At 38.1% G+C, this 24,168-nt stretch overlaps 1 protein-coding gene across 1 annotated transcript in view; it reads left to right on the top strand.

The window, feature by feature from the left end:
* Positions 1-24,168, top strand: part of UBR5 (ubiquitin protein ligase E3 component n-recognin 5) — a 91,651-nt gene that overhangs the window by 8,403 nt on the left and 59,080 nt on the right. The window contains exons 2-7 of the mRNA XM_050892776.1: positions 11,172-11,216; positions 11,712-11,793; positions 11,975-12,051; positions 12,857-12,976; positions 16,739-16,928; positions 19,165-19,324. Of these exons, the coding sequence (XP_050748733.1) occupies positions 11,172-11,216; positions 11,712-11,793; positions 11,975-12,051; positions 12,857-12,976; positions 16,739-16,928; positions 19,165-19,324 (674 nt within the window). The remainder of the gene's footprint in view (positions 1-11,171; positions 11,217-11,711; positions 11,794-11,974; positions 12,052-12,856; positions 12,977-16,738; positions 16,929-19,164; positions 19,325-24,168) is intronic.

Consider the following 24,168-nt stretch of genomic DNA (forward strand, 5'->3'; position numbering starts at 1 on the left):
CTCCATTAGGTTTCCTCAAACTCTCACCTTTTTCACCTTTGGGATAGATTGTTTCTTTATATACATAGGTAGTTCCGATACAATGAGATGGATCTTGATTGGGATCTCTGGATTCTACTAAAAGTTATAATTTCACTATATAGTTTCCAGTGTGGAGTCTGACATTGACTTAATATGGACAAATGTTTGTGCTACAGCATTTTTACCAAAAACTTAACTGGAAAATAAATACTTACCCATGTGAATGCAGTTGAATGATAGCTATAGGCCTTAACTCTGTTGTCATTTGAAGTCATTGAGGTTTGTCACTTCCTTCAATAAGTGTGGTATCGTTTTAATTTCTCGTTCATCTTGCAAAATTAATTTTCTTAAATATGTCTCTTGGTGTTTATTCTTCCATTTATGGTATGAAGTTTTGCTGTTCTCTATCCAGCCTGAAAAAGATCAGAGCTGTGTTTTTTTCTCTTTCTAGTAAATGTCAAGAAGTGTTCTTCTAAAGAGGATTTATGGCTTTTAATCCATCTTATATTGTTTTTCCTTTTAATATAACTGAGTTATTGTTGTCTGACCTTTAATGAAGATCTCTTTCTTAGGTTATTCAAACTTTTCTTCAGCTTTGACCACACTTAGTACATTAGTAACAGCAGTTTTCCTTCTCTTTTTTCTTTTTTCTTTTTCCTTTTTCTTTTTCTTTTCTTTTTAAGGCGTTATTTACGCAATTTGCTGACTTTGGTGAAATGTGTCTGTCTCTAGAGCAAAGATTTAGAGGTACTTAATAAAACATTCCAATGATACAAATCATAGCATCTTGTTGTTGTGGGGCAGATTGGGTAGGCAGAATGTGATCTGGCTAGAATTGCACTGCTCTTGATGGGAGGGCGTGGGGGGTAACAGGCTGTATGCTGGAACGGCCAAAGCCTTGTTTCTTTCTCTTGTGGTGCAGAATCTGTATCTGGCAAGATTGTTACCTGAAATAGTATAGCCATAGGCAAAACGTGAAGCAGGAGGTACGCAACGTGCTGCTTCATGAGTTCTTGTAGAGGAACCAAAATACTAGTTACGCTGAGGGGAAGCACCTGGACTTTTGTGGCTGTGGTACAGACAGATGGAAAAGAGAGAATCTGTTTTTCGGCAATGCAAAGAAGTATTGTGATGAGCTGTGCACCTCAAAAGCTGCGGTTTCTTTTGAGTTATTTTGCCTGCAGTGTGCATCTGACAAAGCGATTTGGCTGCTTGTTTTTCTGGCATGGTGCTTGCTCTTTACTGCCTATGCCAGGCCTCATTCCGTTCCTATCTAAATCAAAGATGCAGTGTCTGAGAGGAAGGTTTTGAAGATACATGTTTAGTAGAAGACAGTGCAGTGTGAGGAGGGGAGTCCATGGTATTTAAAAGGCAGTTTTTAACAAGATTGAAAAAGTGACATGCAGATAATACTGTGATATCAGAGTTTTTGTTGAAGACTTCAAGCCTTGGAATTGAAGGAATTGGCAAGTAAAGGACTGGACATGCGAAACGATCTTTCCCTATTGCTAAAACTAATTCAGCATGTGAATAAGCATGCTGGACTTTATTGCAAAGCAATTAGAATTCAATGTCTTGTTTGTGCTTTGTTTTTAATAAAATCACTTGTACAAAATATACTGTTGCTTTTCTCCAGCCAAGACACACAAGTGTTTAATAACGTGACAGTTCTTACTTTTAAAAATATTTTTGTAGCATTTGAATGCTCTAATCAAAGGCCATTTTCCAACTTTGCACGTAGTGGTCATGGTTTCCAAAAGCTTAGAGCAAAAATGAAAGGGAAAATGGTGGAGAGATTATGATTTGGGTTCCCACAGTAGCCTCAGCTGGGACCAGAACCTGGCTCTCCTGGCTTTAAGCTCGTGTGCTGGTAAATACACAGCCTCCCTGGTGGCTCGTAATTAACTCTTGAAGGAGCTTTAACAATCTATCACTATGGGGCACAAAAAGGTTTTAAGATTTTACAATGACTGGATTTTTATTTTGATAGCAATTTTTTTTAGTGGAATCACTACAGCAACACTCTGACAGTGAAAAAATAGGATTTTTTTTTTCCCTTTGTCTAAATGTGGTCTTTTAAGTTTCATGCGTTCTAGTCAAACAAGTGTACAGCATCCTAGCTACATTTTGGTAGCTCGCATTCATATGTTGCTCAACATAGTAATACTGGCTCATGTTATTCCATATATTTTTCAAGTATCCTTGAAGACAACCATGGGGTTCTAAATTCCCATTATCCACATTTTACTGTTATGGAAGGATATACTTACTGAAATGATGGATAGCTAAACAGCTTACAGCTTTCATTGTTTCAAGATTCAGAACTCACACCCAACTGAGTTGGTTGATCCAATTATTTAGCTTTTAGTGGTCTTCTGGCTGAAGAAATAGCCTTCTGCTAAATGTTAAACAGAATTTTTTTGCAGCTACAAGGACTTTGTGTTGTTGAACAGAATCTGGGAACGCAGAATGATGATTTGATGCATTCTACACCAGAGAACGTATTTCTGTCTTGTATTGCCTGAATCTGCAACCCGTATTTTTGGAAGTCTGCTGTCATAGAATATTGAGACTGACTTATTCTCCTGTAGTGTATTTTTCTTTTTTCCACAGAAACACCAGTAGGCATTTAGGCAACCTGTAGCTGTAGATCTACTTTACTACCAAATACTCTGGATACTGTGCTAAATAACATACATAGGTGTGCTGTAACTGCTATGTGCTGGTCCTGTCAGGATCATACCATTTGTGATTTCTTTCTGTTTATATTCAGACTTTTCATTACAACTTTTTTTGAGAAAAGAGGCTGTGCTGTGTCATAGCTATTTTAGGATTGAGTGTTTGCTTATTTAAAAAGCGTGATTGATTTTGTATTCCTCTTGAGCTAGGTTATGCCTGTGCTTTGCACTGTGTGGTGTGGTTTGTTTTTTTTTTTAATTCAGAAGGTGATCTTTTCAGTGTCACTTAAATGATAAATCTGAAGAAAGGGTGTAAGTAGATTTTGAACTAGAGGAACCAGTCAGCCAGCCTAGAAATTCATCATTAATCAGAGGCATCTAGTTCTGGCAAACCTAATGCTGCATTTCACAAGTCCTACAGGTGGCTGTCCCCGGTCTTGCTGTTCCTGCTAGAGAAACAGAGTACTTCCATCTGGATATTATAGTACCCATGAATATTTTTACTCAATGTGTAAATAATACTTCTCAGACACTTCCCTGACTCCTTGTTGTAACTTTTTTTCTAAGCCACTGCTCTTACAGAGATTCTGTAGTGAAACATGAGCTCCTAGCTTTTCAATGGCAAAAAATGTCCTTTTGTTGCCATGCCTCCAAGTCAAATGTGTGGAGATCACATCCTGAAAGCAAAAAGCCCTCAGAATCACAGGACCTCTGGATGTCACCTGGTCCAACTTGGGTGCTCAAGCAGGGCCATCTAGAGCTGGTTGTCCAGGACCATATTCAGACGGCTTTTGAGTAACTCCCAAGGATGGAGACTCCACAGCCTTCCTGGGCGACCTGTGCCAGTAACCCTGTGAGGTAACCCTCACAGTAAAAAAATGTTTCCTGATGTTCAGACAGAACCTCCTGCATTTCAGTGTGTGCCTGTTGCCTCTAGTCTTTCACTGGGCACCACTGGAAAGAGCCTGGCTCTGTCCTCTTTACACCCTCCCTCTAGGTGTTTATATATGTTGATGAGATCCCCCCAGAGCTTTCTCTTCCCCAGGCTGAACAGTCCCAGCTCTCTCAGCCTTTCCTCATTTGAGAGATGCTCCAGTCCCTTAATCATCTTTTGGCCCTTCGTTGGACTCTGTCCAGTATGTCCATGTCTCTCTTGAACTGAGGAGCCCAGAACTGGACACAGAACTCCAGGTGTGGCCCCACCAGTGCTGAATAAAGGGAAGGATTGCCTCCCTCAGCCTGCTGGCAATACTTTGTCTAATGCAGCCCAGGATACCACTCACCTTCTTTGCCGCAAGGCATGCTGGCTCATGTTCACCCTGGTGTCCACCAGGACTCCCAGGTCCTTTTCTGCCAAGCTGCTTTCCAGCTGGGCAGTCCCCAGCATGTACTGGTGCATGGGGTTGTTCCTCCCCAGGTGCAGGACTTTGCACTTCCCCTTGTTGAATGTCATGAGGTTGCTGTGCTCTGGATGCCAGCGTGACCTTGTGGCATATGAGCCACTCCTCTCAGTTTGGTGTCATCGGCACGCTTGCTGAGGGTACGCTCTGCCCCCTCATCCAGGTCATTAATGAAGATGTTGAACAGGACTGGACCTGGTATTGACCCCTGGGGTACACCGCTAGTCACTGGCCTGCAACTAGACTTCATGCCACTGATCACCACCCCCTGGGCCCAGCTGTTCAGCCAGTTTTCAGTTCATGTCACTGTCTGCTCATGCACCCATACTTCATGAGCTTCTCTGTGAGGATCTTACAGGAGACAGCGTCAAAAGCCTTATTGAAGTCTAGGTAGACAATATCCACTGCTTTCCCCTCGTTTTCCTATACAGTGATACAAAATCTGCCTTGCTTTCTTCAAACTAGAACTGAAATATACGCTTACCCTCTCTGTAGGGTGAAGAAGATGGGTAAGTCATTTTACCTGCCTCTGCAGTATGTATTTAATTTTGAATATTAGATATTGGTGGGTATCTATCTTTAACCTTCTGATGTCGTTGCCACTATCCTGTCTTTGCTAATTTTTCTTGTCCTGCTTTAACCTTGTGGGCTAGCTTGTACCTAACTTTAGATATAGGTCATTATTTGTTGTTTGTTGTTATTGTTGTATCACAACACAGTCACAGTGTTGTTATATCATGAAATAATAATGGTCTGCTGTAAGGGAATTTACTTTCTGCAATCATTGTATAACCTGAAGACTCTTCAGTGATATTGCAGAAAAATGTTTTCAGGAGATTAATTTGTTTGATGTTTGCCATATTAGCTTTCTACTATAGCTTACTGATTCAACACAGTGTGTTACCGTTGTTCCAGAGAGGACTATTAAATGGTCAGAACTACCGTTATCAACCAAACTGACAGTCTTACAAAATAGAAAATAAAGTTTGGGAGCCATATGCTGTAAACCCATGTTGGTTGATACCATGAAACATAAGAATAGCTGTTACAGTCAGACAAGAGGTCCATCTTGTTTTCCTCCTGTTTGTGGCAGTGACCAGTGCTAGATGACAGGAGACACAGGCATAACAGGGCAAACATACAGTGATGCTTTTCCAGCTTCTAAGAATTTGCAGCTCAGGGATTTCCTGAGCAGTAGGTGTTGATTTAGTATGTAATAACCAAATAGTCCTAATTTATATTTCTTGGAATGGGGAGAGGACACGGTGTAAGCCATGGTACACCTGATTACTGACTAAGTGGAGCAATGACTTTCTTTGTCATCTTGTTTGTTTCAGTGATCTATGTATTATAGTCTAAACATGTCATCCCACCCCACTGCTGAGTAGTATTGGTTACCTTGGAGGCTGTCATTTTGTACTTGCACTTGGGATTTTTTTTTTCTTATGTGCATTACTTTATATTTTCTACAGATAATGTTATTGCCTGCTCTTGTGTGGTACTTTAGCATTTTTTTCCCTGGATGCTCCCCCCATACTACCCAGAATGACTTAAAGCACACTTTAATCATCTTCTCCCGTTCTCTCCCCCCTTCCCCTTGCTAGGCCCTGCCCCCCCGGGCCCCTTCATCCTACTCATTGGTAGAAGAGAGGTTTTTCACTTCTATTTCTTCATTTATTCCATTAGGAGAAAGGTGTTTGGTACAGGAACTGTGGAAGGCTGCCTCTTTGGAAACTGCTTTCTAATGTTTCACGTGGCAATCGGGGGTGGGATCCTTTTGTATGTTGTATTATGGCATGGAAGATAGCTGGATGTGGCTTTACGTCAATGACAGCATCCAGTGTCCAAGACATCCTGGGATCAGGAAACAAAGATAACATATTCACTTAAGCTTCTCATTGGTGTCCTTTTTCTGCATTTCTGAGACTGTTTTCATGACACCAAAAGACAGGCACAGGAGTTCATTTCCATGTGATTCAAGATAGGCAAGTGTGAGAGGGCTTTGATCTGGAGGCTGTGCAGCTCTTCTGGGCTAAAACCTGTTAATTGGCCGCATAGCTGCCTCCTTGGGTCTGGCTCACTGTGCTCAGAGCACTTCAGGGCCTCAACTGAGGGATGGAGATGAAGGTTGTATTTACTCTTTAAGTGGTGACAAGTATGTTACTCAATACTGTTTTCCAGTGCTTGAGTTGTTTGGTCGTGTCCCCCCGTCGTCCCCGTCCCCCCCCCCCCCCCGCTTGGATACCTGCTTATTGTTAGTCTTCCCTTGGAAAAGCATTGTATCAGTTCTTGTGTACTTCTTTCTGCTCTGGTGTGAAAGTCTGCTAAGTTTGTTGGCTTACAGACTTCATTGACATATTGTCTTAAAGAGGCCTGATCACTTAGAAAAATCTACCAGGGCTAAATTAGTTTTATTTTTAATTTCCCTACTCGAAGTTGTTCATCATACCAAGCTGGTTTTTTTAAAATGTACCTTTCCTTTTCCTTCTCTGCAACTCTTAGCATCACCATGTGGTGCTGAAGTGAGGAAGGCTGTTGTGGTGGGGCCCCTGCCTGATATTTTAACTTTAAAGTGTACAAATAACTTTTTAAGGCTATAAAGGAGGAACTTCAGGAAAAATCCAAGAGAATCTGCTGAATATTGTGTCTGGGACTCTGTAGTGTTACTTGCCGAGTACAGAAAGACTTTCTTCCTTCTGGAGACATGCAGCATGTGAACATTTTATTTTACATCTCTGCGGTTAAATCCTTTGTTTGGATTGCTTAACTTCAGTGATTTTTACTGTGTGTTCTTTAAAGACCTAGCTGACATTTAAAAATTTAGTCTCAAGTTGCAGAGAAAAATGAAAAATAGCTTGCTTTATATCGTTACAGAAATTAATCTCTGAGATGGCAGAAGTTGTTTTAATACTTATAAATAAATGTACTAGATGTACTGTTACTTGACCAAAGCTGCAAAATGTCCGATTAGATATTAGCACCTGTAAATACTGTTTCTGTCTAGCAGCAAGTAAGTTTTTGAGGGGAAAATTATGTAAATCTTGCTACATGATATTTCTATTTACAGTGCACTATGCTTTTCATGTTACTTGCCTGCTTGAGAAGGTCTTGCAGATGTTCACTGAGTGTAGATGATGTAGGTGTGGGTTTTTTTTTCCTTTATTTTTGTAACTGTTAGTTTCCTAACACATGGGGAGAAGGATGAGCATACATTCATTGAACTATTCTAAAACCTTATAGCAGTAAGAAAGTTCTGCTTATGTCTTATGGTTTGTTTGTTGGTCTGTGAACTGTTACTGGCATGAGGGAAATACTTGAGAAGGATGAATATTCCTGCAGGATGACTGGCAAGGTAGGACTGCTGCTGATGGACTGCTGAAGGGAACTGAGCATGGTGAACATGTATTATAGAAGTCTGTAGTGTCTTTGGGGAAAAAAAAAAATTCTCAGGACAGCTTGCCTACTTTAAAAGAGAAGATTTTTATTCTTACAAATTGGGTAAAAGCACAAATTGTAAACAAGAATTTTGCTTATGTGGATTTAAGCACTTGTTTAAATAGGGTGAAGTTACTTAAAAATGTACTGTAGTCCAGTTTTTCTATAAATTACTTGGTATTTTGAAATAGAGTTTCTCTGTAGCTCTCTTGCATTTTTGAGCCTAACTTGGTTTTATAAAGCAAGATGTGGTGGAAGGATGGGTCCTCAGATAAACTTCTCTGGAAATAGAAATGTACTTTGAGAGAAGTAATACCTTGTGATGAATAAAAGCATCCACTTGTGAAGTCTGAACTCCTGTAGTCCTGACCTGGAGCCTCTTCAGTTGCTTAGTGTGAGCATAGTTCCCTTCTATTCTGATCAGTTTGGAGAGGCTAGAAATTGTAGCTGCAAAACTTAAAATCGAAGCAATCCCTACTTGGCTTGGACAAACTGACTTTTTGTTTTCCTCACAACTGTTCTTGGATGAATTTTGATAGGGATATTTAAAGAATGTGTGTCTTAACACAGGAGCCATCATCACTAAACTTTTTGTCTAAAAGCGTGGCAAGCTAGTGCATTTCCCCAAAAATCTGTCTGTGAGCAAAATACATGTTGCTTCTAACTTTGTCCTTTGAAATATTTGAAAAATTCTCATTAAACTCTTAGCCTGTCCAGGCATTCATATTGGAGATTCGTTTTACCACAGAAAGGTCTCAGTGGAAGTCTTGACCTTCCTTAATGCAAGAATTGATTAAGTAATCTCTGCCTGTACCTCTTCCTCCAGTGCACCGTGAGTTGAAATTATTGAATCGTATTGTTAAAATTAACCTGATCTTAAATACGCATTTCGTATTTTCCCTTCAGAGGGTTGGTAGTACAATACAAGGCAACTGTACAAGTAGAAAGGCTTACATTGCTGCAGGAAATATTTTTGTGAAATTATTTAGAGTTTTTATTTGCACAAACATATTCTCCATACAGAATATACAAACACATCTTTCCACTTTACTCTTGTTTTTCTGCTGGTTTAGTTTTGTGACTGGTGTTCACGCAAATGCTGGTGGTGGCACAAGGAAAGGGGAGGAGTGAGGGTGAAACCAGCAGCCCAGCAGGGACGTGGCGCTGGGGAACCACTCCTTTTTCACTCAGTGGTGTTCTGCATCAAATTCAAGTCCTCATGGATCTCTAAGCTTATTAGGCAGTACTTGGTAATTTTGCTGTTACAGCAGTTGCATATGAGATGGTCGGGGGGTGAGATAGTTTTTACTCCCCCCCCCCCCCCCTTTCTGTAGGAGAGTTCAGTGCTTTCAGCATCATCGCTTATATCCTTCTCTGCTCCCTCCCCTTGAATGTTGACAGCAGCCTCTTTTCAATGATGTTAGATCTCTTTTGACCTATGCTTGCTGCAGACAGACCTCCTCTTTTGAGATTGGTGTTACTAGTAGATTCACTGAGTATGCAAGTCTTAGCTTTCTGTGCATATTTCTTCCCTATCACTGCATTATTTTTTTTACAAGTAAAAAAGGATTATGATGATTTTTTACAAATTGAAAAATGTCTATTTCTTTGGTAGTGCTCAGGTTTTGTGACACAAAGCTCAGGTAAGGAAGCTTTAAATATTGCTCATAGACTAGTCTAGTAACCATCTCCAATAAAGCACTACTTTATTTGCCGTCAGCTTTTCATATAGGCAGTGCAATGAACTTAAAGGTAGGTTTTCCTATTCTGTAATTATTACTTATGCTTGCCAAGAGGAGAAACGTTAATGGAAAGCTGCTCAGGATTCCTGTGGGAAACTGCTAGGCGATATACTTAAGACATGAAACTTCAGGGATGTTTAACTTGTCATATATAAAGCAAGCAGATCCCTGCTTGCTTTATAAAACTGTATGGTAAGCTGTGGAGTGTATGTCATTCATCTTCGGGGTTCCTTCCACATTCTCCCACAGTAGTTGATTCTTGTGGAGTACCTTTCACGCAGACTGCATGTGAAGTTTGTGTTCTCTCTTTCCCTTTTGTGGGTTGTCTTTACAGAAACCTTATCTATGTATGTACTCTTGGCCTGTGTGAAGTAGTTGTGGCTGGGAATTGGGAGTGTGAAATTGCCTCCTTACAAACCAGCAGATTGGCTTGGATAGCAAAAGGCGATTCTAAGCACGTTCAATTCCTTCCTGCTGTCCTTTCACTGTGGTCCTTTCTTCTTGCGCTTGAAAGTTATTTCTATCAGTATAAATTATCTTGTTTCTCAAACAGACGTGTGTTTTTTTTCCTTTTTTCCCTCAGGACAAGCGCTTTAGAGTTAAACACTGTTGATAATGTTAAGACTTGGCTGTTTGGACCTCTAATCTGTGTTCTTTCTCATACTCAGGGTTTGCAAGTAACTGAAGTCTGTTGTCCACAGCAGTCTGTGTATAGAAACTGAAGTGAAGCAAGTAAAAAGAAAGGGTTTAAAGACATGGATTCAGACAGAGGAAAACAGTGCTGGTGTGCACGTCTTTTTGTTAGGTTTAGAAAGGTGTTCCTGATTAAGAAGGAGATTTGTGGAATGCTAGGATGAACATGGTACCAAAGTTGGGATTTTTTTTTCTTAATTAGGAAGACCTTGCATTATTTTTACAGGATTTGTCTTGGTTTTATATCTTAATATAATGCAAATGTTCTAACTAAAATTGGAAGCTGTTTAGGGGCTTTTTGAGATTGCTTGTCGTCTCTGGGAAGAAAGGAGCCCAAGTTTTACCTGAAATGCCTACCTGATATTACGAGAGTCTCTTTGCTGCCTGGAGAGGATCTTTTCTAAGTGGATTAGAAATTACCTTAGAAATTACTGTGTTGGTTTCCACTTTTGGACTCCATACCCTCTAAGCAGGAGTGGTCTATGGGTTGGCCCTTTTTTGGGTTCTGATCTTCCATTTGGTGAGGTGCCGTGAAAGTGAGATAGAAGTACTTTTGGAAACATTCTTTCCCTTTTAGTAAAGGTGGTGTTTTACATAACCCTATATATAGTGAATTTTCTCTGGATTGTTTCTTCTACTAGTCAAAGTTTGTTGTTCGTCCCTTTTGACACTGGCTTTTGTGCATCTGTGTTCCTGTCTTTTCTGTTTTGGGGAACTTACTGTTATATTTTTGGCTCTGATGTGCCACATACTTGGATTTCCTAGAAAATGATAATCCTGTCTGCTCTGGGATACTGTATTCAAGCTCATATGAGGAAACACCAGTATATCTATAGTGCACATTGCTTCATCTGCTTATTTTGTCTGTAAAGTTGTAAATGGTGGTAACAAGGCAGGAATAGTGCTTTTTGATAGTGACTTGCAAAACATGTAGAAATGCAAGAAAACACGGGTTTTGTGGCAAGATAGTAGGTGGAAGGGTAAAACTCTAAAGCAAAAACCCTCCAAAACAAAAACCTGATTTGAAGCTGAACACCATCCAGTTCTTATACAGACTCCCAACACCAAGTAGTATTTATATCAAGCTTCATTAAATGTGGTGGTAAGTTGTTCCCATAATGTCATCAGTATGGTGCTTAAGTGAATGTTGTGTACTGTGGAGGATGTATTTCAAACAACAGCTTCATTTCTTTTTCTTTCAGATTAAGGGAAGTTTCAGAGAAGCTGAACAAATACAATTTAAACAGGTAAGGCATATCACATGCTGCTGTAAATCATTTAGGAAAGTACAATTTTTCTAACAGCAACAAGAAGCAAATGATTTTACTGTAGATGTAGCCTTAGAAAGCCTCAATAGTACTAATACTAAAGTTCAGAAATGCTTCAGATAACACAGTTCTTATTAGGAAGAAAATGTTAGGTTTTCAATTATGATAAATTATATTATTAAATACCCTCCTTATGAAATGACTCCTTAATTCAAAGTATAACCCCTGTTCTTTATTGGTGATCAAATTAAATGAAAACTCTCTCACCTTTTAAGATTTTGTTCTGCATTTTCTGTGCTTAATGACCAAAAATACATAATAGTTGCTTCAACTAATGCACGTTTAGTCATTCTTGAATGTTTTTGTATCGGTAACCGTCACTGCACATTGTTCCGTCCATATACCACTTGGTTTTTATTTTTTTCAGACTTTAAAAGTTTAAAAATGTTATACATGCTCACTTTTTGTTTTCAGCCACCCCCCTTTGAATGTATTGGAACAGGCCACTATTAAACAGTGTGTGGTGGGACCAAATCATGCTGCATTTCTTCTTGAGGTAAATTGCTTAAATCTGCTCAGATAACAAACTTGAAACCATACAGTTAAAATTATTTCTTCTAACATCAAATTGATCAACATTCTTCAGTAACTGAAGACTTGTTTTTGTTTGGTTTTTTTTTCTGTAACTTGTCTTACATTTCAATTTTGGACACTTGGTTTTCTTGTTTTAAATGTAGGATGGTAGAGTCTGCAGGATTGGTTTTTCAGTTCAACCAGACAGATTGGAATTGGGTAAACCTGATAATAATGATGGGTAAGAAATGCTTTTCTTCATATGAAATCAAATGAACTGGATAAGCAGCATAGCTGCTTTTTTGGTTTTGTTTTTGTTTGTTTGTTTTTAAACTAGATTGCCTTTGGAATGGGTACTTTGAGTAGATACATAATGGTTATGGTGATGCAGCCAAACAGCTTAGCTTGTCCAACTGGTGTAGGAATAAATAGTAGATGCAATTCTAAAAGAAGTGAGACAGGATCTTTTTAACTTCAAGAAACAACCCCCCCCCCCCCCCCCCAAAATAATCCTTATGAAAGAAACTGCGTTAAATTGTTAAGCTTCATGTAGAATTCACTCTGAAAGTGGTCCCATCTGGAGAGGCTCACTTTCTAGACCTGTTATCTTCAGTCCAGGTAAGTCCCCCTTAATAGGACTGTTTAATGGTTCATATTTGAATGTAAACCCTTCTTAATGTCAAAGTAGCATACTCAGGCTCAGGTTTATGGATAGAACACCTGGTGATTTCAATTTGTACGTATACGCTAACTGAAAACTTAGCACAGTGGCTAACTCAAATCACTAATTAGCTTAATATGTATTTGCAACTGTGCTATTATGGATTGCCGATGTACATAAGATCTGTTAGGCATGCTTTCCACTTTCTTTTTCCAGTGTTCCTCTTAATATACAGTTAGATTAGTTTGGAATATTCCCCAAGGGTGTTGCTTAAGCTGGTATGTTACCAGACTAAGTCCCTGAGAATTTAGACCTGGGATTCCAGGTTTTGTTCTTAACCCATTTGGGATTGTTTTGTGACTGATTTACCATCTTTTACTTTCAGTTCAAAGTTGAGCAGTGGCTCAGGGGCAGGAAGGACATCCAGGCCAGGCAGGACTAGTGACTCCCCATGGTTTCTGTCTGGTTCTGAAACTCTGGGCAGACTGGCAGGCAACACCCTTGGGTAAGTTTTGATAGGATTGAGGCTGCAATCTGTTTGTTCCATATTTGAGTATATGTGTATACACATATATAAATTGTATGCAGTATGTATAAGGGAACGTATAATTACAGCAGTTTTGTAGGTAGGGTATAATAAAAAAAACTATATTGACTTGGTTAAAATAACAGATATGCAAGTGACCCTTCAGTACCTAGGATACGGAGCGTTCTTCATATATGTGTGAAGAATAACTTGGTTTTGGCTGTGTTGTCTTTTTTTGAAAGCTTTTTAGTTCCTCGATTTTGAAAAGCAGTTTTTTAGAGGGACACTATCAATTTAAACCCTAATAGGCTAGCAGCATAGAGTAAAATGAGTGCATTTATGCAGGAAGAATCTTCATTATCTATGTTTGCAGACCTTTGTGCGCTGAGTTTTATTGTGCCTTCCTTTCCCCTGCCCCAAGTAATGAGTGGTGTTTTGTTAGTTGGGGTCTTATACATAGTAATAGGAAGGGAACATCTGGGAAAGGCTATCGCTCAGAACCTTTAAAATTGTACTATATACTAAATGTACTATACAGACTCAATTTTTTAATCATTAGCTTTAAAATTGATGGTGTCCCTTTAAATAGCAATGTAAATTAATCTTCATTACATAATCAGAGTGAACTCTTTGTTATATGCTTTTGTAAGATGTGTTCAACGGTGCTGCTTCCTAAGGTTACTAACCGTAGTAAGGAGAACTGCATTTACAAACTATGGTTTCTGCATGTGAATGATTTGTTAAGAGGGAGGAATTACAGCTTTTCCACGAAAGTGAATTTGTTGTTTATGTTACCAAATAAGCTAATTTCATCCGGGACTTAGTTGCATGAAAGATAACCCACCCCCTTACCCCCCCCCCCCCCCCCAAACTTTTTGTGAAACCTTTGTGCATCTGAACCTAAAATCCATGTATTGAACTTTAAAGGCAAACTGGTATTGTCATGTTTAAAAAGTTACTGTGGAAAGTGTAAGACTTTTTTTCCTTGTTATTTTTACCTGAGCATAACCAGTTAAAATTGTTTGAAGCTATGTGTTTAGGAGACCAACCCTGAAGACTTCCTAATTTCTTCCCTTGCATGTTTCAGAACTAGGTAGTTGAAAGTTACCGAACTAGTAGAGTAGCAGTAGACACTATAACTGCTCTATTAAATGAAGGGAATACTTAACTTAATACACTGAGTCTAAAAACATTCAAACTGTGGAGCCCTTAGATTAGATCACTGGATTTGGAAAATTGCTAATATGCTAGTGGGCAGTGGAGAGATGTGGAAAACTAGTACGTGAGCAGAAATGAGCAGAAAGATTTCCAGTCTATATTAATATTTATTCTAGGTTTAGACGGCTTTAATAGGAATAGCTGTGTCCTTATGATTTTTTTTTTCTCTATAACAGGACCAAGTTAGGACACACTTGGAATATTTGAATTATTATATGAATATAAATGGTTTTAACTGTTAGATGTCTTGTCTGTCAGTGATAGTTTGTAACTTAAAGTAGAAAATGCATCTATAGTAAGTATTAAAATCTAAGACGTAACCTTTTCTTTAAACCCAAATCTTCCCTGCTGAGAGTTGAATTGAGAATTATCGTGTAGGAAGAATTTGACTTCCTCTCAGCCCCCTTCTTTTCCCCTCAGCCCCCTTCCCACCTTTAGAAACAGATTAACTGGCTCGTTTTATTTAAAATGTCACATTCTTCTTTGGTTTGAGTTTGGTTTTGTTTTGGTTTTTTTCCCATTTTCAGTAGTATCTTTTTTTTTAGAGCTCTTTTTCTAACTCATGAGACAAGACTTTTCCTAAAGCCATTGTTGAATTGCTTTTTGTCTTGTCATTGTGTGTGTGGTCACTGGCTAGAATCCTGAAAATGTAGATGTCTCTGACAGGGCCTCATCTTAGGCAGATACTTGAGTTATTCTGTGATTGCATGGTCTTGTCAGGAGGAAAAAAAAACAAAAACAACAACAAAAACAGAGAAGGACGTTAGTAATCAACTTAAGCCATAAAATGTAAGACAAATATTCTTACTTAATTAGCTTTCATAGCTACGTGTGGTATACTTTTAACATGAATTTATTAGATACTGTTTCAGAGAACATACCTTTTTTTCTTGTCTTATTTTAAATTTTTTTTCTTTTTCTTGAAAGGAGATTGAGGATTAGGGTGGTTGAGAACAGAAAAGTTCTGCTGATACTGATTATTAAATAGCAATAATACCATATCCCATATCCTTTAAGGTAGATTTGTACAACAAAGTTTAGTTAACCTTGAAGAACAAACTAGAGTCTTTTAGCCTTTCATGACAACAGAGTATCTAGTCTTGCATCAAGAACAGATTCAGTTGACAGTTCTGTGGTGTTAAGATTAGTGGAAAGTTGTAATGGTGAGTTGTCTATTTCTACAAATCACTGCCTTTTTACTGCCTTGTTTTGATACTGACTCACAGAAATGAAAAAACTGTTCAGTCAGTTTAGGCATGTTTTTGCAATGTATACAGTTGATGTTGATTTCTCCAATAGGAATAGGTCTAGAGGAGAGTGTCTCTTGAAAACCATCCATGAGGATCAGAGAACTATCTAGTGTAAGATTTGTTTTGCAGTAAAGAAGATTACTTGATTTTTCCAGTGTAACCTTAAGCAATTTCTTAATGTAAATCAAGTCTCAGAAATTTTAGAAGACCCATCTGAGTATAGTGACCTTCTGTCAAACAGAGTCCACTGACCATGAAGCTGCTGCATATGTACTTCTATAGTAAGAAGTTAACAGCTGAGTGTTAGATGTTATGCTGCTGATACAGTTGCTTTTAGAAACTCTGGGAATTGGTGCCTGCGTGTATTTATGTATGTATACATCCACACAACTATATGAGTAGGAAAGAGTGCAACTTCCAGTTGGAGTCCTGTTTTATATTTCTTCTGTGTAATTCAGAACTCTATCAATTGCCAGGTGCTCTTGTTCTTACTAGTTTTTAGAGATACTTTCATAGTGTTTGTCTCTGAAGTCAATCTGCAGGATTTTTCAGAGACAGCCTACAAGTTATTAATAATAAAACTAAAGACATTTCTTGAAGTAGTGTCCTGGTTTCAGCTGGGATAGAGTTAATTTTCTTCTTAGTAGCTGGTACAATGTGTTTTGGATTTAGTGTGAGAATAATGTTGATAACACACTGATGTTTTAGTTGTTGCGAAGTAGCGCTTATCCTAAGTTAAGGACTTTTCAGTTTCCCATGCTCTGCCAGCAAGCAGGTGTGCAAGAAGCTGGGAGGGAGCATAGCCGGGGCAGCTGACCCGAACTAGCCAAAGGGATATTCCATACCATAGAATGTCATGCTCAGTATATAAACAGGGGGGAGTGGGCCAGGAGGGGCGGATCGCTGCTGGGGCATCGGTCGGCGGGTGGTGAGCAATTGCATTGTGTATCACTTGTCTTTTCTTGGGTTTTATTTCTCTCTCTTTTTTTTTTTTTTGTTATATTCCATTTCATTAAAATTGTTATTATTATATTTTTTAATTATTATTATTGTTAGTATTTTATTTTACTTTAGTTATTAAACTGTTCTTATCTCAGCCCACGAGTTTTACATTTTTTTTTTTTTTGATTCTCTTCCCCATCCCACTGGGAGGGGGGAGGAGTGAACAAGTGGCTGTGTGGTGCTTAGTTGCTGGCGGGTGTTAAACCACGACAAGTAGTCCCCAAAGTATGATGCTATATTAAAAAAAAAAATTATAATCTAAATCTTCTAGAAGTCGCTGGAGTTCAGGGGTTGGTGGAAGTGGAGGAGGATCTTCTGGTAGATCATCTGCTGGAGCTCGAGATTCTCGAAGGCAAACCAGAGTTATACGCACAGGACGTGATAGAGGATCTGGACTGCTGGGGAGTCAACCACAACCAGTGATTCCAGCATCAGTCATTCCAGAGGAACTCATTTCACAGGTATGTGAGCTAGAAACTGCTTGTTGCCAAAAATCTGGAGAGCTTCTTGTAGCACGTTAACAGGAATGTATTGTAATAGTAGTGCATTTTCTCCAGGGAGTAATGGCATATAATTGAAAAGATTTACTTTCTCTAGCTGAATTGCTTTTATTCTTAAATGCATAGTGTGAGTGATAGACTTTTTTTGGATTCTAGAGTTTTCGTTTCCCAAAGTTCCACTAAGACAGGGTATGTGTTTAATCTAGATGAGGAATTTCATGTGTTGTTCATTTGCAGATGGAAGATGTAGTGAGAAAATCAAATATCTGTGAATTGTATCAAGTGTGTAGCTAATAAAGTTTAAGTTTCTTGAAGGAGTACAAGGAAGCGGGGCAGGTTGACTTTTTTTTTTACTTGTTTGATAAAAGGAGTGATCCATTTTAGATTTAAATGGAAGACATTAAATATATTTAGTCTCTTTAAAATACTAATAATTTTTCTTCATGGACACCTCTACTTAATTTTTTATAAATGTAACTGATGAATGTTGGATATAAATTGCTCTGCTTTTGCATCTTAATGCACTAAAGCCTGAATAAGCTGATGGACTTTGCATTGTGTGATTAAATGGAGTTTGTTAAAATAACGTATTTCTCCACATTTGAAGAAAATAATACATTCAAAATATGTGAGTAGTTAATGCATTTTAATTCTTAGTTCAAAACAAGTTGCTGGTCTACATTTGGAATACAAGTGTTAGTTGCTAGGCCAAAGATAATCTGCTTGCATGCTTTGAATGGCCTATAGCATGACTGGCACAAGGTAGGAGCTAGCGGGCAAGGGATCTGCAGACCCACCAGTGACGGACTGGCTTCTAGTTCCTTTCTCTTTTTGAATTCAAAACCCAGTAAAAGCTAGGAGCTTCTGCCTTCACAGAGGCAAGGTACTGGAGGTGTTGGTTACTCTGAAGTTAGCCCTGCTTTCAGGAGGTAGTTTGGTTAGATGACCTCCAGCGGTCTCTTTCAACTGTGAAGTGGTAGGGGTGTTTTGACTTCATTGTTCACCTCCAGGTTTTTTTGAGAGTGTTTACTGACATCCTTGATACCTTACATGAAGTAGGAAAACAGACTAATATCCCTTGGTCCAGACAGTTCCGTGCTATAATCTAATGTATGGTTTGTTGGTTAAATCGTAACTTTGCTTCTCTTGCTGTGATCTTTTGCCCTTTTTTTTTTTTTTTTTTTTTTTTTTTTTTAGAATAGCATACTTTGTCTACCTTTAAAACAGAAGGTGTCTAAAACATTTTTGGGGTAACTCTAAAGCAGACCAATGGGAAAGATCTTCACAGCTGGTCTATATAACATAGATTCTACCATGTCTCAAAAATCTGTAAACTTCTGGCATAGAATGTTATGACAAAAAGTTTACTTTTGTGTGCTGTTAAAATGTCCCTTTCTTTTTTTGCTTGTCAACAGACTATTTTATTTGGTGCTTCATTTTTACTGTGTTACGAAAACTTTCAGTACTGGTTTCTTACATTCTTCATGCAGTTTGTGATCTTCCAGAACTCTATCATCTTCGCTGGCATTCAGTAGATGGTAGTCTGTCTGGAAAAAACAAAATGCTCTGAGTCCTAGGGTTAGTGGAATAGACCAGAACGCTTCTGGTTTTTGTAAATTCATTGCATCTGTTTAACATTTGGAAGGTTTTTTCTGCATTTGCACTTTGCTAATAAAAATTTAAATGTTGCAGAAACTGCTGAAGATAAGCCTTTAGAAACAGAATGATGAGAAAAACAGAGGAAATAAGGTGGTTATGTATTGAAGGGCAGTGGAAAGAGAAACCAGTGTCAAAAAGACAGGGATTGAGGTGTGGTTTTGGAACAACAGTTGATTGCAAAACTCTGTTGATTGACATAGTAAGTTTAAACACTTTCATAGAAACATATGGAACATTCTCAAAAACAGATTTAGCTTATCATTTAACTACAGCATTAAGCATTTCAAGAAGTAGATTCTAAGATTCCATTAGGAAATTCAGCACCAAAGTTGGAATTCAGTGGACTAACTTGAACCGAGAGAAGGTTGACTATCTAGTACAAGATACTGTGAAAAATCTATGTGAGCCTTTGTCTGTATGTACTGTGATTGACTTTTGTTTTTTATTAGACTTCTTTCAGAATTAAGCATTCTTTTCTTATGAATGGTGGTTGGTGAGCTGAGAATGACCAGTAACCAATTATACTCTGCTCTTACAGGCACAAGTTGTTTTACAAGGAAAGTCCAGAAGTATTATTATTCGGGAACTCCAGCGAACAAATCTTGATGTAAATCTTGCTGTAAATAATTTGTTGAGTCGTGATGATGAAGATGGAGATGATGGGGATGACACAGCAAGTGAATCATATCTTCCTGGAGGTTTGTATCCTGCAACTTTTGATAAGAACACGCCAGTGTGTTCTTATTTTTCTGTATTTAAGCACTGACAGTGTGCTCCGTGCTGTGCAAGTTATGCAGCAAAGACAGTTCTTGGTTATAGGAGCAAAGTCTAAAGATGTGCAAAACGAAAGATTCACTGGGATGTCTTGAGGGATTAGGTTAGGCATTGAAGAATAACTGTTGACCCTGTTTGTGGGTGGCATGAAAGTTATTTTGGTGGGGGGGATCCCAGGCTTTGTAACATCAGCATTACTTACATCCGTATTTTGCTGCTCAATGAGATGCTGAGACTGCTGTGTGGCTTGCTCATAAAAGCTAATTCTAAAACCTTCCTGTGACTTGCATGTTTTTTACTACTAACATATTCTTAAGATACAGTAGTTTTTAGAGCAAAAATTATACAGCTTTTTTTTAATCAAAATGCCTCAAGAGAGGGCAAAACAGCTTACAGTTGTTACAGTTAGATCGAGAATTTATTCTTCATCTCAAGTTCCCCTCATAAATGCTCTAGTATTCTGGCTGTACCGGTAAAATGCTGTAACTGAAGTCCAACTATTTTTGAAATACTGTCTGTCCCGTACAATTGCTTTTTATAAAAGACTTTGAGTCGTCTTTTTGCATTGGCTAAATAATTTAGGTAATCTTTTCTTGCTGAGTCAACATATTTGAAAACGTAGCAGCCAAATCTAATGTTTGTGTTAGGTGCACTGCATGAAAAGAACACATCTAAACTCTGACTACATATTGGCTTTTCTTTCTGTGTGTCAAAATGATGTTTTGATATTTTTCTAATAAATGCTTTTTTTTCTGCTCATCTGGTTCACCAGGAAGATTCGTGGGCTTCCTCCATCTTTATCCTGTCAATCATGTGATTAGACAAAGGGTTTTTTTGTTCTGCAGCAAAGGCTTTGTATTTCATTTTGCCTCTTCTAGTTTTAGTTGCATCTGTCAAGCTTCTTTATTTTGCGGTAGAATCAAGAATCCTCTGGTGAAAGGGGTGAAAAATCTTTAATTTGAGTCTTGTGTTTTAGTGATCAGCTTAATAGCATTAGACAGATGCATTGGAGGAAGTAAATTCTCCTAACTCTTTCCAAGTATTCAAAGCAGGAGTTCTTACTCTAAGCATACTGAATGCATTCCTCCAGAACCAGCCTTCAGAGGATAAATCACTGCTAGTAATCATTTACAGTAGAAGTTTCTTTTAACCATACTAACCAGCTTTCTACAGCATTAGCTATTCTCTTAGTACCTCTGGAGATCATAAGGATCAGTTAATAGGGACCGTCTGACAACCTGTGACTGGTAACTTTTATTTGAAGGTGCCTGCGGTTCAGTCTGTGAGTCTTTTGTATTTGAGATAGGTTAAAGGAGTATGCAGAGTTTCACTGTCCTCACTAGCTGTCCAGAAAACAATTTTGTCCTTGGCTTAATTTTTAAAGCTTCTCCCCTGTTTAGACTAATCTTTCCTATAAGGGATTGCAACTTCCTAATATTTTGGGGTTTTTTTTCCTTTTTTTCTTTTACCCCACGGAGAAACTGGGCTAGCTTTTCCCCAGTTCTTGTGGGAAAAGACATGGAAATGACAACTGAAATGAAACTTGCTATGTCTTAACTCCAGTCTTCAAAGATGTAATTTGCAATTTGTAGAACATGCTATGCCTTCTCTGTCTGTCTTAATTTATTTCAGTGTTACGGGCAAAAATAAGTTTGTTGCACAGAAATGAATTAATTTGATATCTAAATGTGATCAAAACAGTAGGAAAAGTCTAGCTGAACACTAGTCCGTGCTGTCATGACTCTACTGTTGGTACATTAAATAGTACAAATTACCAGTCCTCGCTTGTGTCACATAACCATGCAGGCTAGTTTTCAGGAAAACCTGATGGCCAGAGAAACTTGCCTATAGCTCTCTGGAAAAATACCAACATTCTGTCCTTCAGAACTACGTAGAACCTTTTTTTAAGTCTGTTGCTCTAGAAAGTTTGCACTCTTCTTGCTTTTACTTGTCATCTCGCCTCTGGATGCTCTTTTGGAACTATAACATCAGAGTTCATAAAAGAAAACTGTAGATAACTGATAAATGCTATATGCATGCAATTTGATTTTCTTCCTTCCAAGAACAAAAAAAGCAAATGACAAGACTGCTTTTGCCTCAGGACTCTTGAGGCTCTTGCAGTTTGATTAAAAGCATATGCTAATTTTTACTTTCTTCCTTCTGCATGTCTGGTGCTTTGTGACCCTTAAATTTAGGGGTTACTCCTCTAAGCCTTCCAAGACAGAGAAGCTTCTTTTAAAACAGTAAGAGTAATTTACACTTGATTTTAAAAATAAAAAAAAAATAAAAAAGCTAAGATACTTTCCAACCACTGTGAAATGAATAAATTCTTGTTTAATACATCATAATTTCATTAATACATCAGTTGTGATAATTCCAGTTAGTATTGTAAAGGTTATGCATCTGAATTTTTTTTAAGGTAACGAAAAACATGTCTCGGTTCTTCCCGAATTCTTCAAAATGTCTTAAGAGCAGAACTTTCCTTTTCTGTGCAGATTGCCTTCAATAACTGTCTCTTAGATATTTATTTTTGGGCCCTTATGTACTTTGATTTTGACTTCTCTAATCTAGTCCTGTTTCTTTTGTTTTATGATAGTTAGCAGAGAGGAATGTGGGTTCATTTGATACATAACAAGTACATAAGGAAAATAATCAAAGTAAAAACTACATAGAACAAGATCATTTAGCATAGAAAAGACTTGAAGGTCTCTAGATCAATTTTCCAGCTCATATCAAGTTGTATTAGAGGCTTCTTCTGGGCTTTTATGTTCTGTTAATCTTCTGTACAGAGATTCTGTAGAAGTTAAAATATTTTGTTGTTTGTATAGTTCAGATGTGTGCATGTTTGCTCAGTAACTTCTGCGTAATATAGTGGGTTCTCGCTAGTGGGACTTGTGAAACATAGGTTTGGCAACATCCAGACTACTTTGGATTTTGGAATTGAGATGAGCTTGTTCAAAAATCCATTTTATTTTGAAAGGAGAGAAGAGAGACGGGCTGGTATTGCAGCAGTACTGACTGTATTGGTTTGCAGTGAGGGGAGATGGGAACTGGAGCATAGCATAGGATCAGTTCAGTGGCTTGCCTTTGAGGAAAGCAGTTAGGTGTATGTTTTTTCTGTGGTTTTGTTGGTGTGATTTGGTTTTCTTTGTGGTTTTTTTGGTTTTTTTTTTTTAAGATAAACTTCAAGTTGGGTAATGTTTTGAATAAATATATCTTATCAAGAAATGAGTTCTGGAGTTCTGTTTGAGTCTGGTTTCCTAGGAAACCAAAATACATGTTTCTCTCCCTTCACTGTCACAGTTTTGCCAATTTAATGCAAGCTTGAAAGAGGAGGAGAGACTGAAGACATTGAATTCTTGGATATTTCATAAAAATATGCAGCTGAGAAGAGGGGAGAGGACTTATGATTGCCCCCTTAAGGGAAAAGGTTTAATGCGAGCTGAACTTGAGATTGGAATCAATCTAGGCAACACCTTCAGTTAATGAATCCAGTGATAATGCTACGCATGGAGCTATTGAAAATAAAAATTTTCTCAGTACTTGAATTGCTGCTTATGTGCATACTGGAACTTGTTTTTTAATTGGGGGGTTGTTTTCTTTTTTTCCCTTTCCTCTGTGCTGGATATCCTTTTCCTTCCAATTTTCATTGGTATTTACTAGTGAATCATGGGTACTTCCTTACCTAAATAGATTGATCAGAATTATCACATCTAAATGCGAAGGGTGCAGTCTGATTCTGGTCTAATATGGCACAAGAGATGAATGATATCATCCCATGGGATTTTTCTGAAGAGCAGGAAAACAAAGTCATAGAGAATGTTTTTTCCCCTGGATTCTTAAACTGGATGTAGCCTTGCAGTATCTGTGTTTTCACAGCACTAAAAAAATTCCAGTGGTGTTTGAAGGGGAGTGGATTTGGCTCCTATCCCTACTGGTTTTAGCACCTTTGTTTGCTGGTATAGAAAATGGAAGAAGGAGGATCTCTTGCAGAAATATTGGAAGAAAATTTAAAATCTGATTTGAAGCTGAAATAACAGGGTAAGAAAAGGCTTTATTTCCTCACTCGTCTTAATGCACATTTAGCCAAAAACCACATAGTTTTGGTTCTTAAGTCTGATGGCTTGAATTTTTACTTTCCTTTTTGGAAACACAGCTAAACTCAAGATGCCTAACATGGTGGAAGGTGTGTGTGTGTGTCACAAGTTAGTGTGTATTTTCTGTCAAGAGGATTTCTGGCCTAGCTTACCTTAAAAAAAACCAAAAAAACCCAAAAAACAAACAAACCCAACATATTGTCCATTTTGAACGAGGCTGGAGAGTTCTTTTCTGTACTGGCCAATCCTGTTCCTAAAAAGAGATCAAAGTTTTTTGCAATTTTTGGCTGGATAGTGACCAAAAAAAATAAGAACAAGTTGATAGACTGTAGAGAGGTTGGAGCTTACCTAGGAAGAGATGGTCATGGTGGGTGTGGGAGGAGGGAAGAGGAGCAGCGTGTGAATATTGGGAGATATACCAGAGTCTCAGCTGTGTTTCCAGCTCTTAAAGTCTAGTACTTATAAGTTGACACTCTTAAGGTGAGGTGTACTGCTGCTTTATCATTGTGGAAAGCCGGTGGAAAACAGATAAAGTAGCAGGCAGCATAAGGCCACTCTGAGTGATCTGAAGTGTTTTAGTAAGACAGAGCCTGTTTGCCAAATCTGATTTTTTTTTTTTTTTTTAAACTGGGATTTCCAAGCAGTCTGTCAAGGATGAGTTCTTAAAACGT

This window comes from Gymnogyps californianus, chromosome 2 (genome assembly GCF_018139145.2).
Source record: "Gymnogyps californianus isolate 813 chromosome 2, ASM1813914v2, whole genome shotgun sequence".
NCBI lineage: Eukaryota > Metazoa > Chordata > Aves > Accipitriformes > Cathartidae > Gymnogyps > Gymnogyps californianus.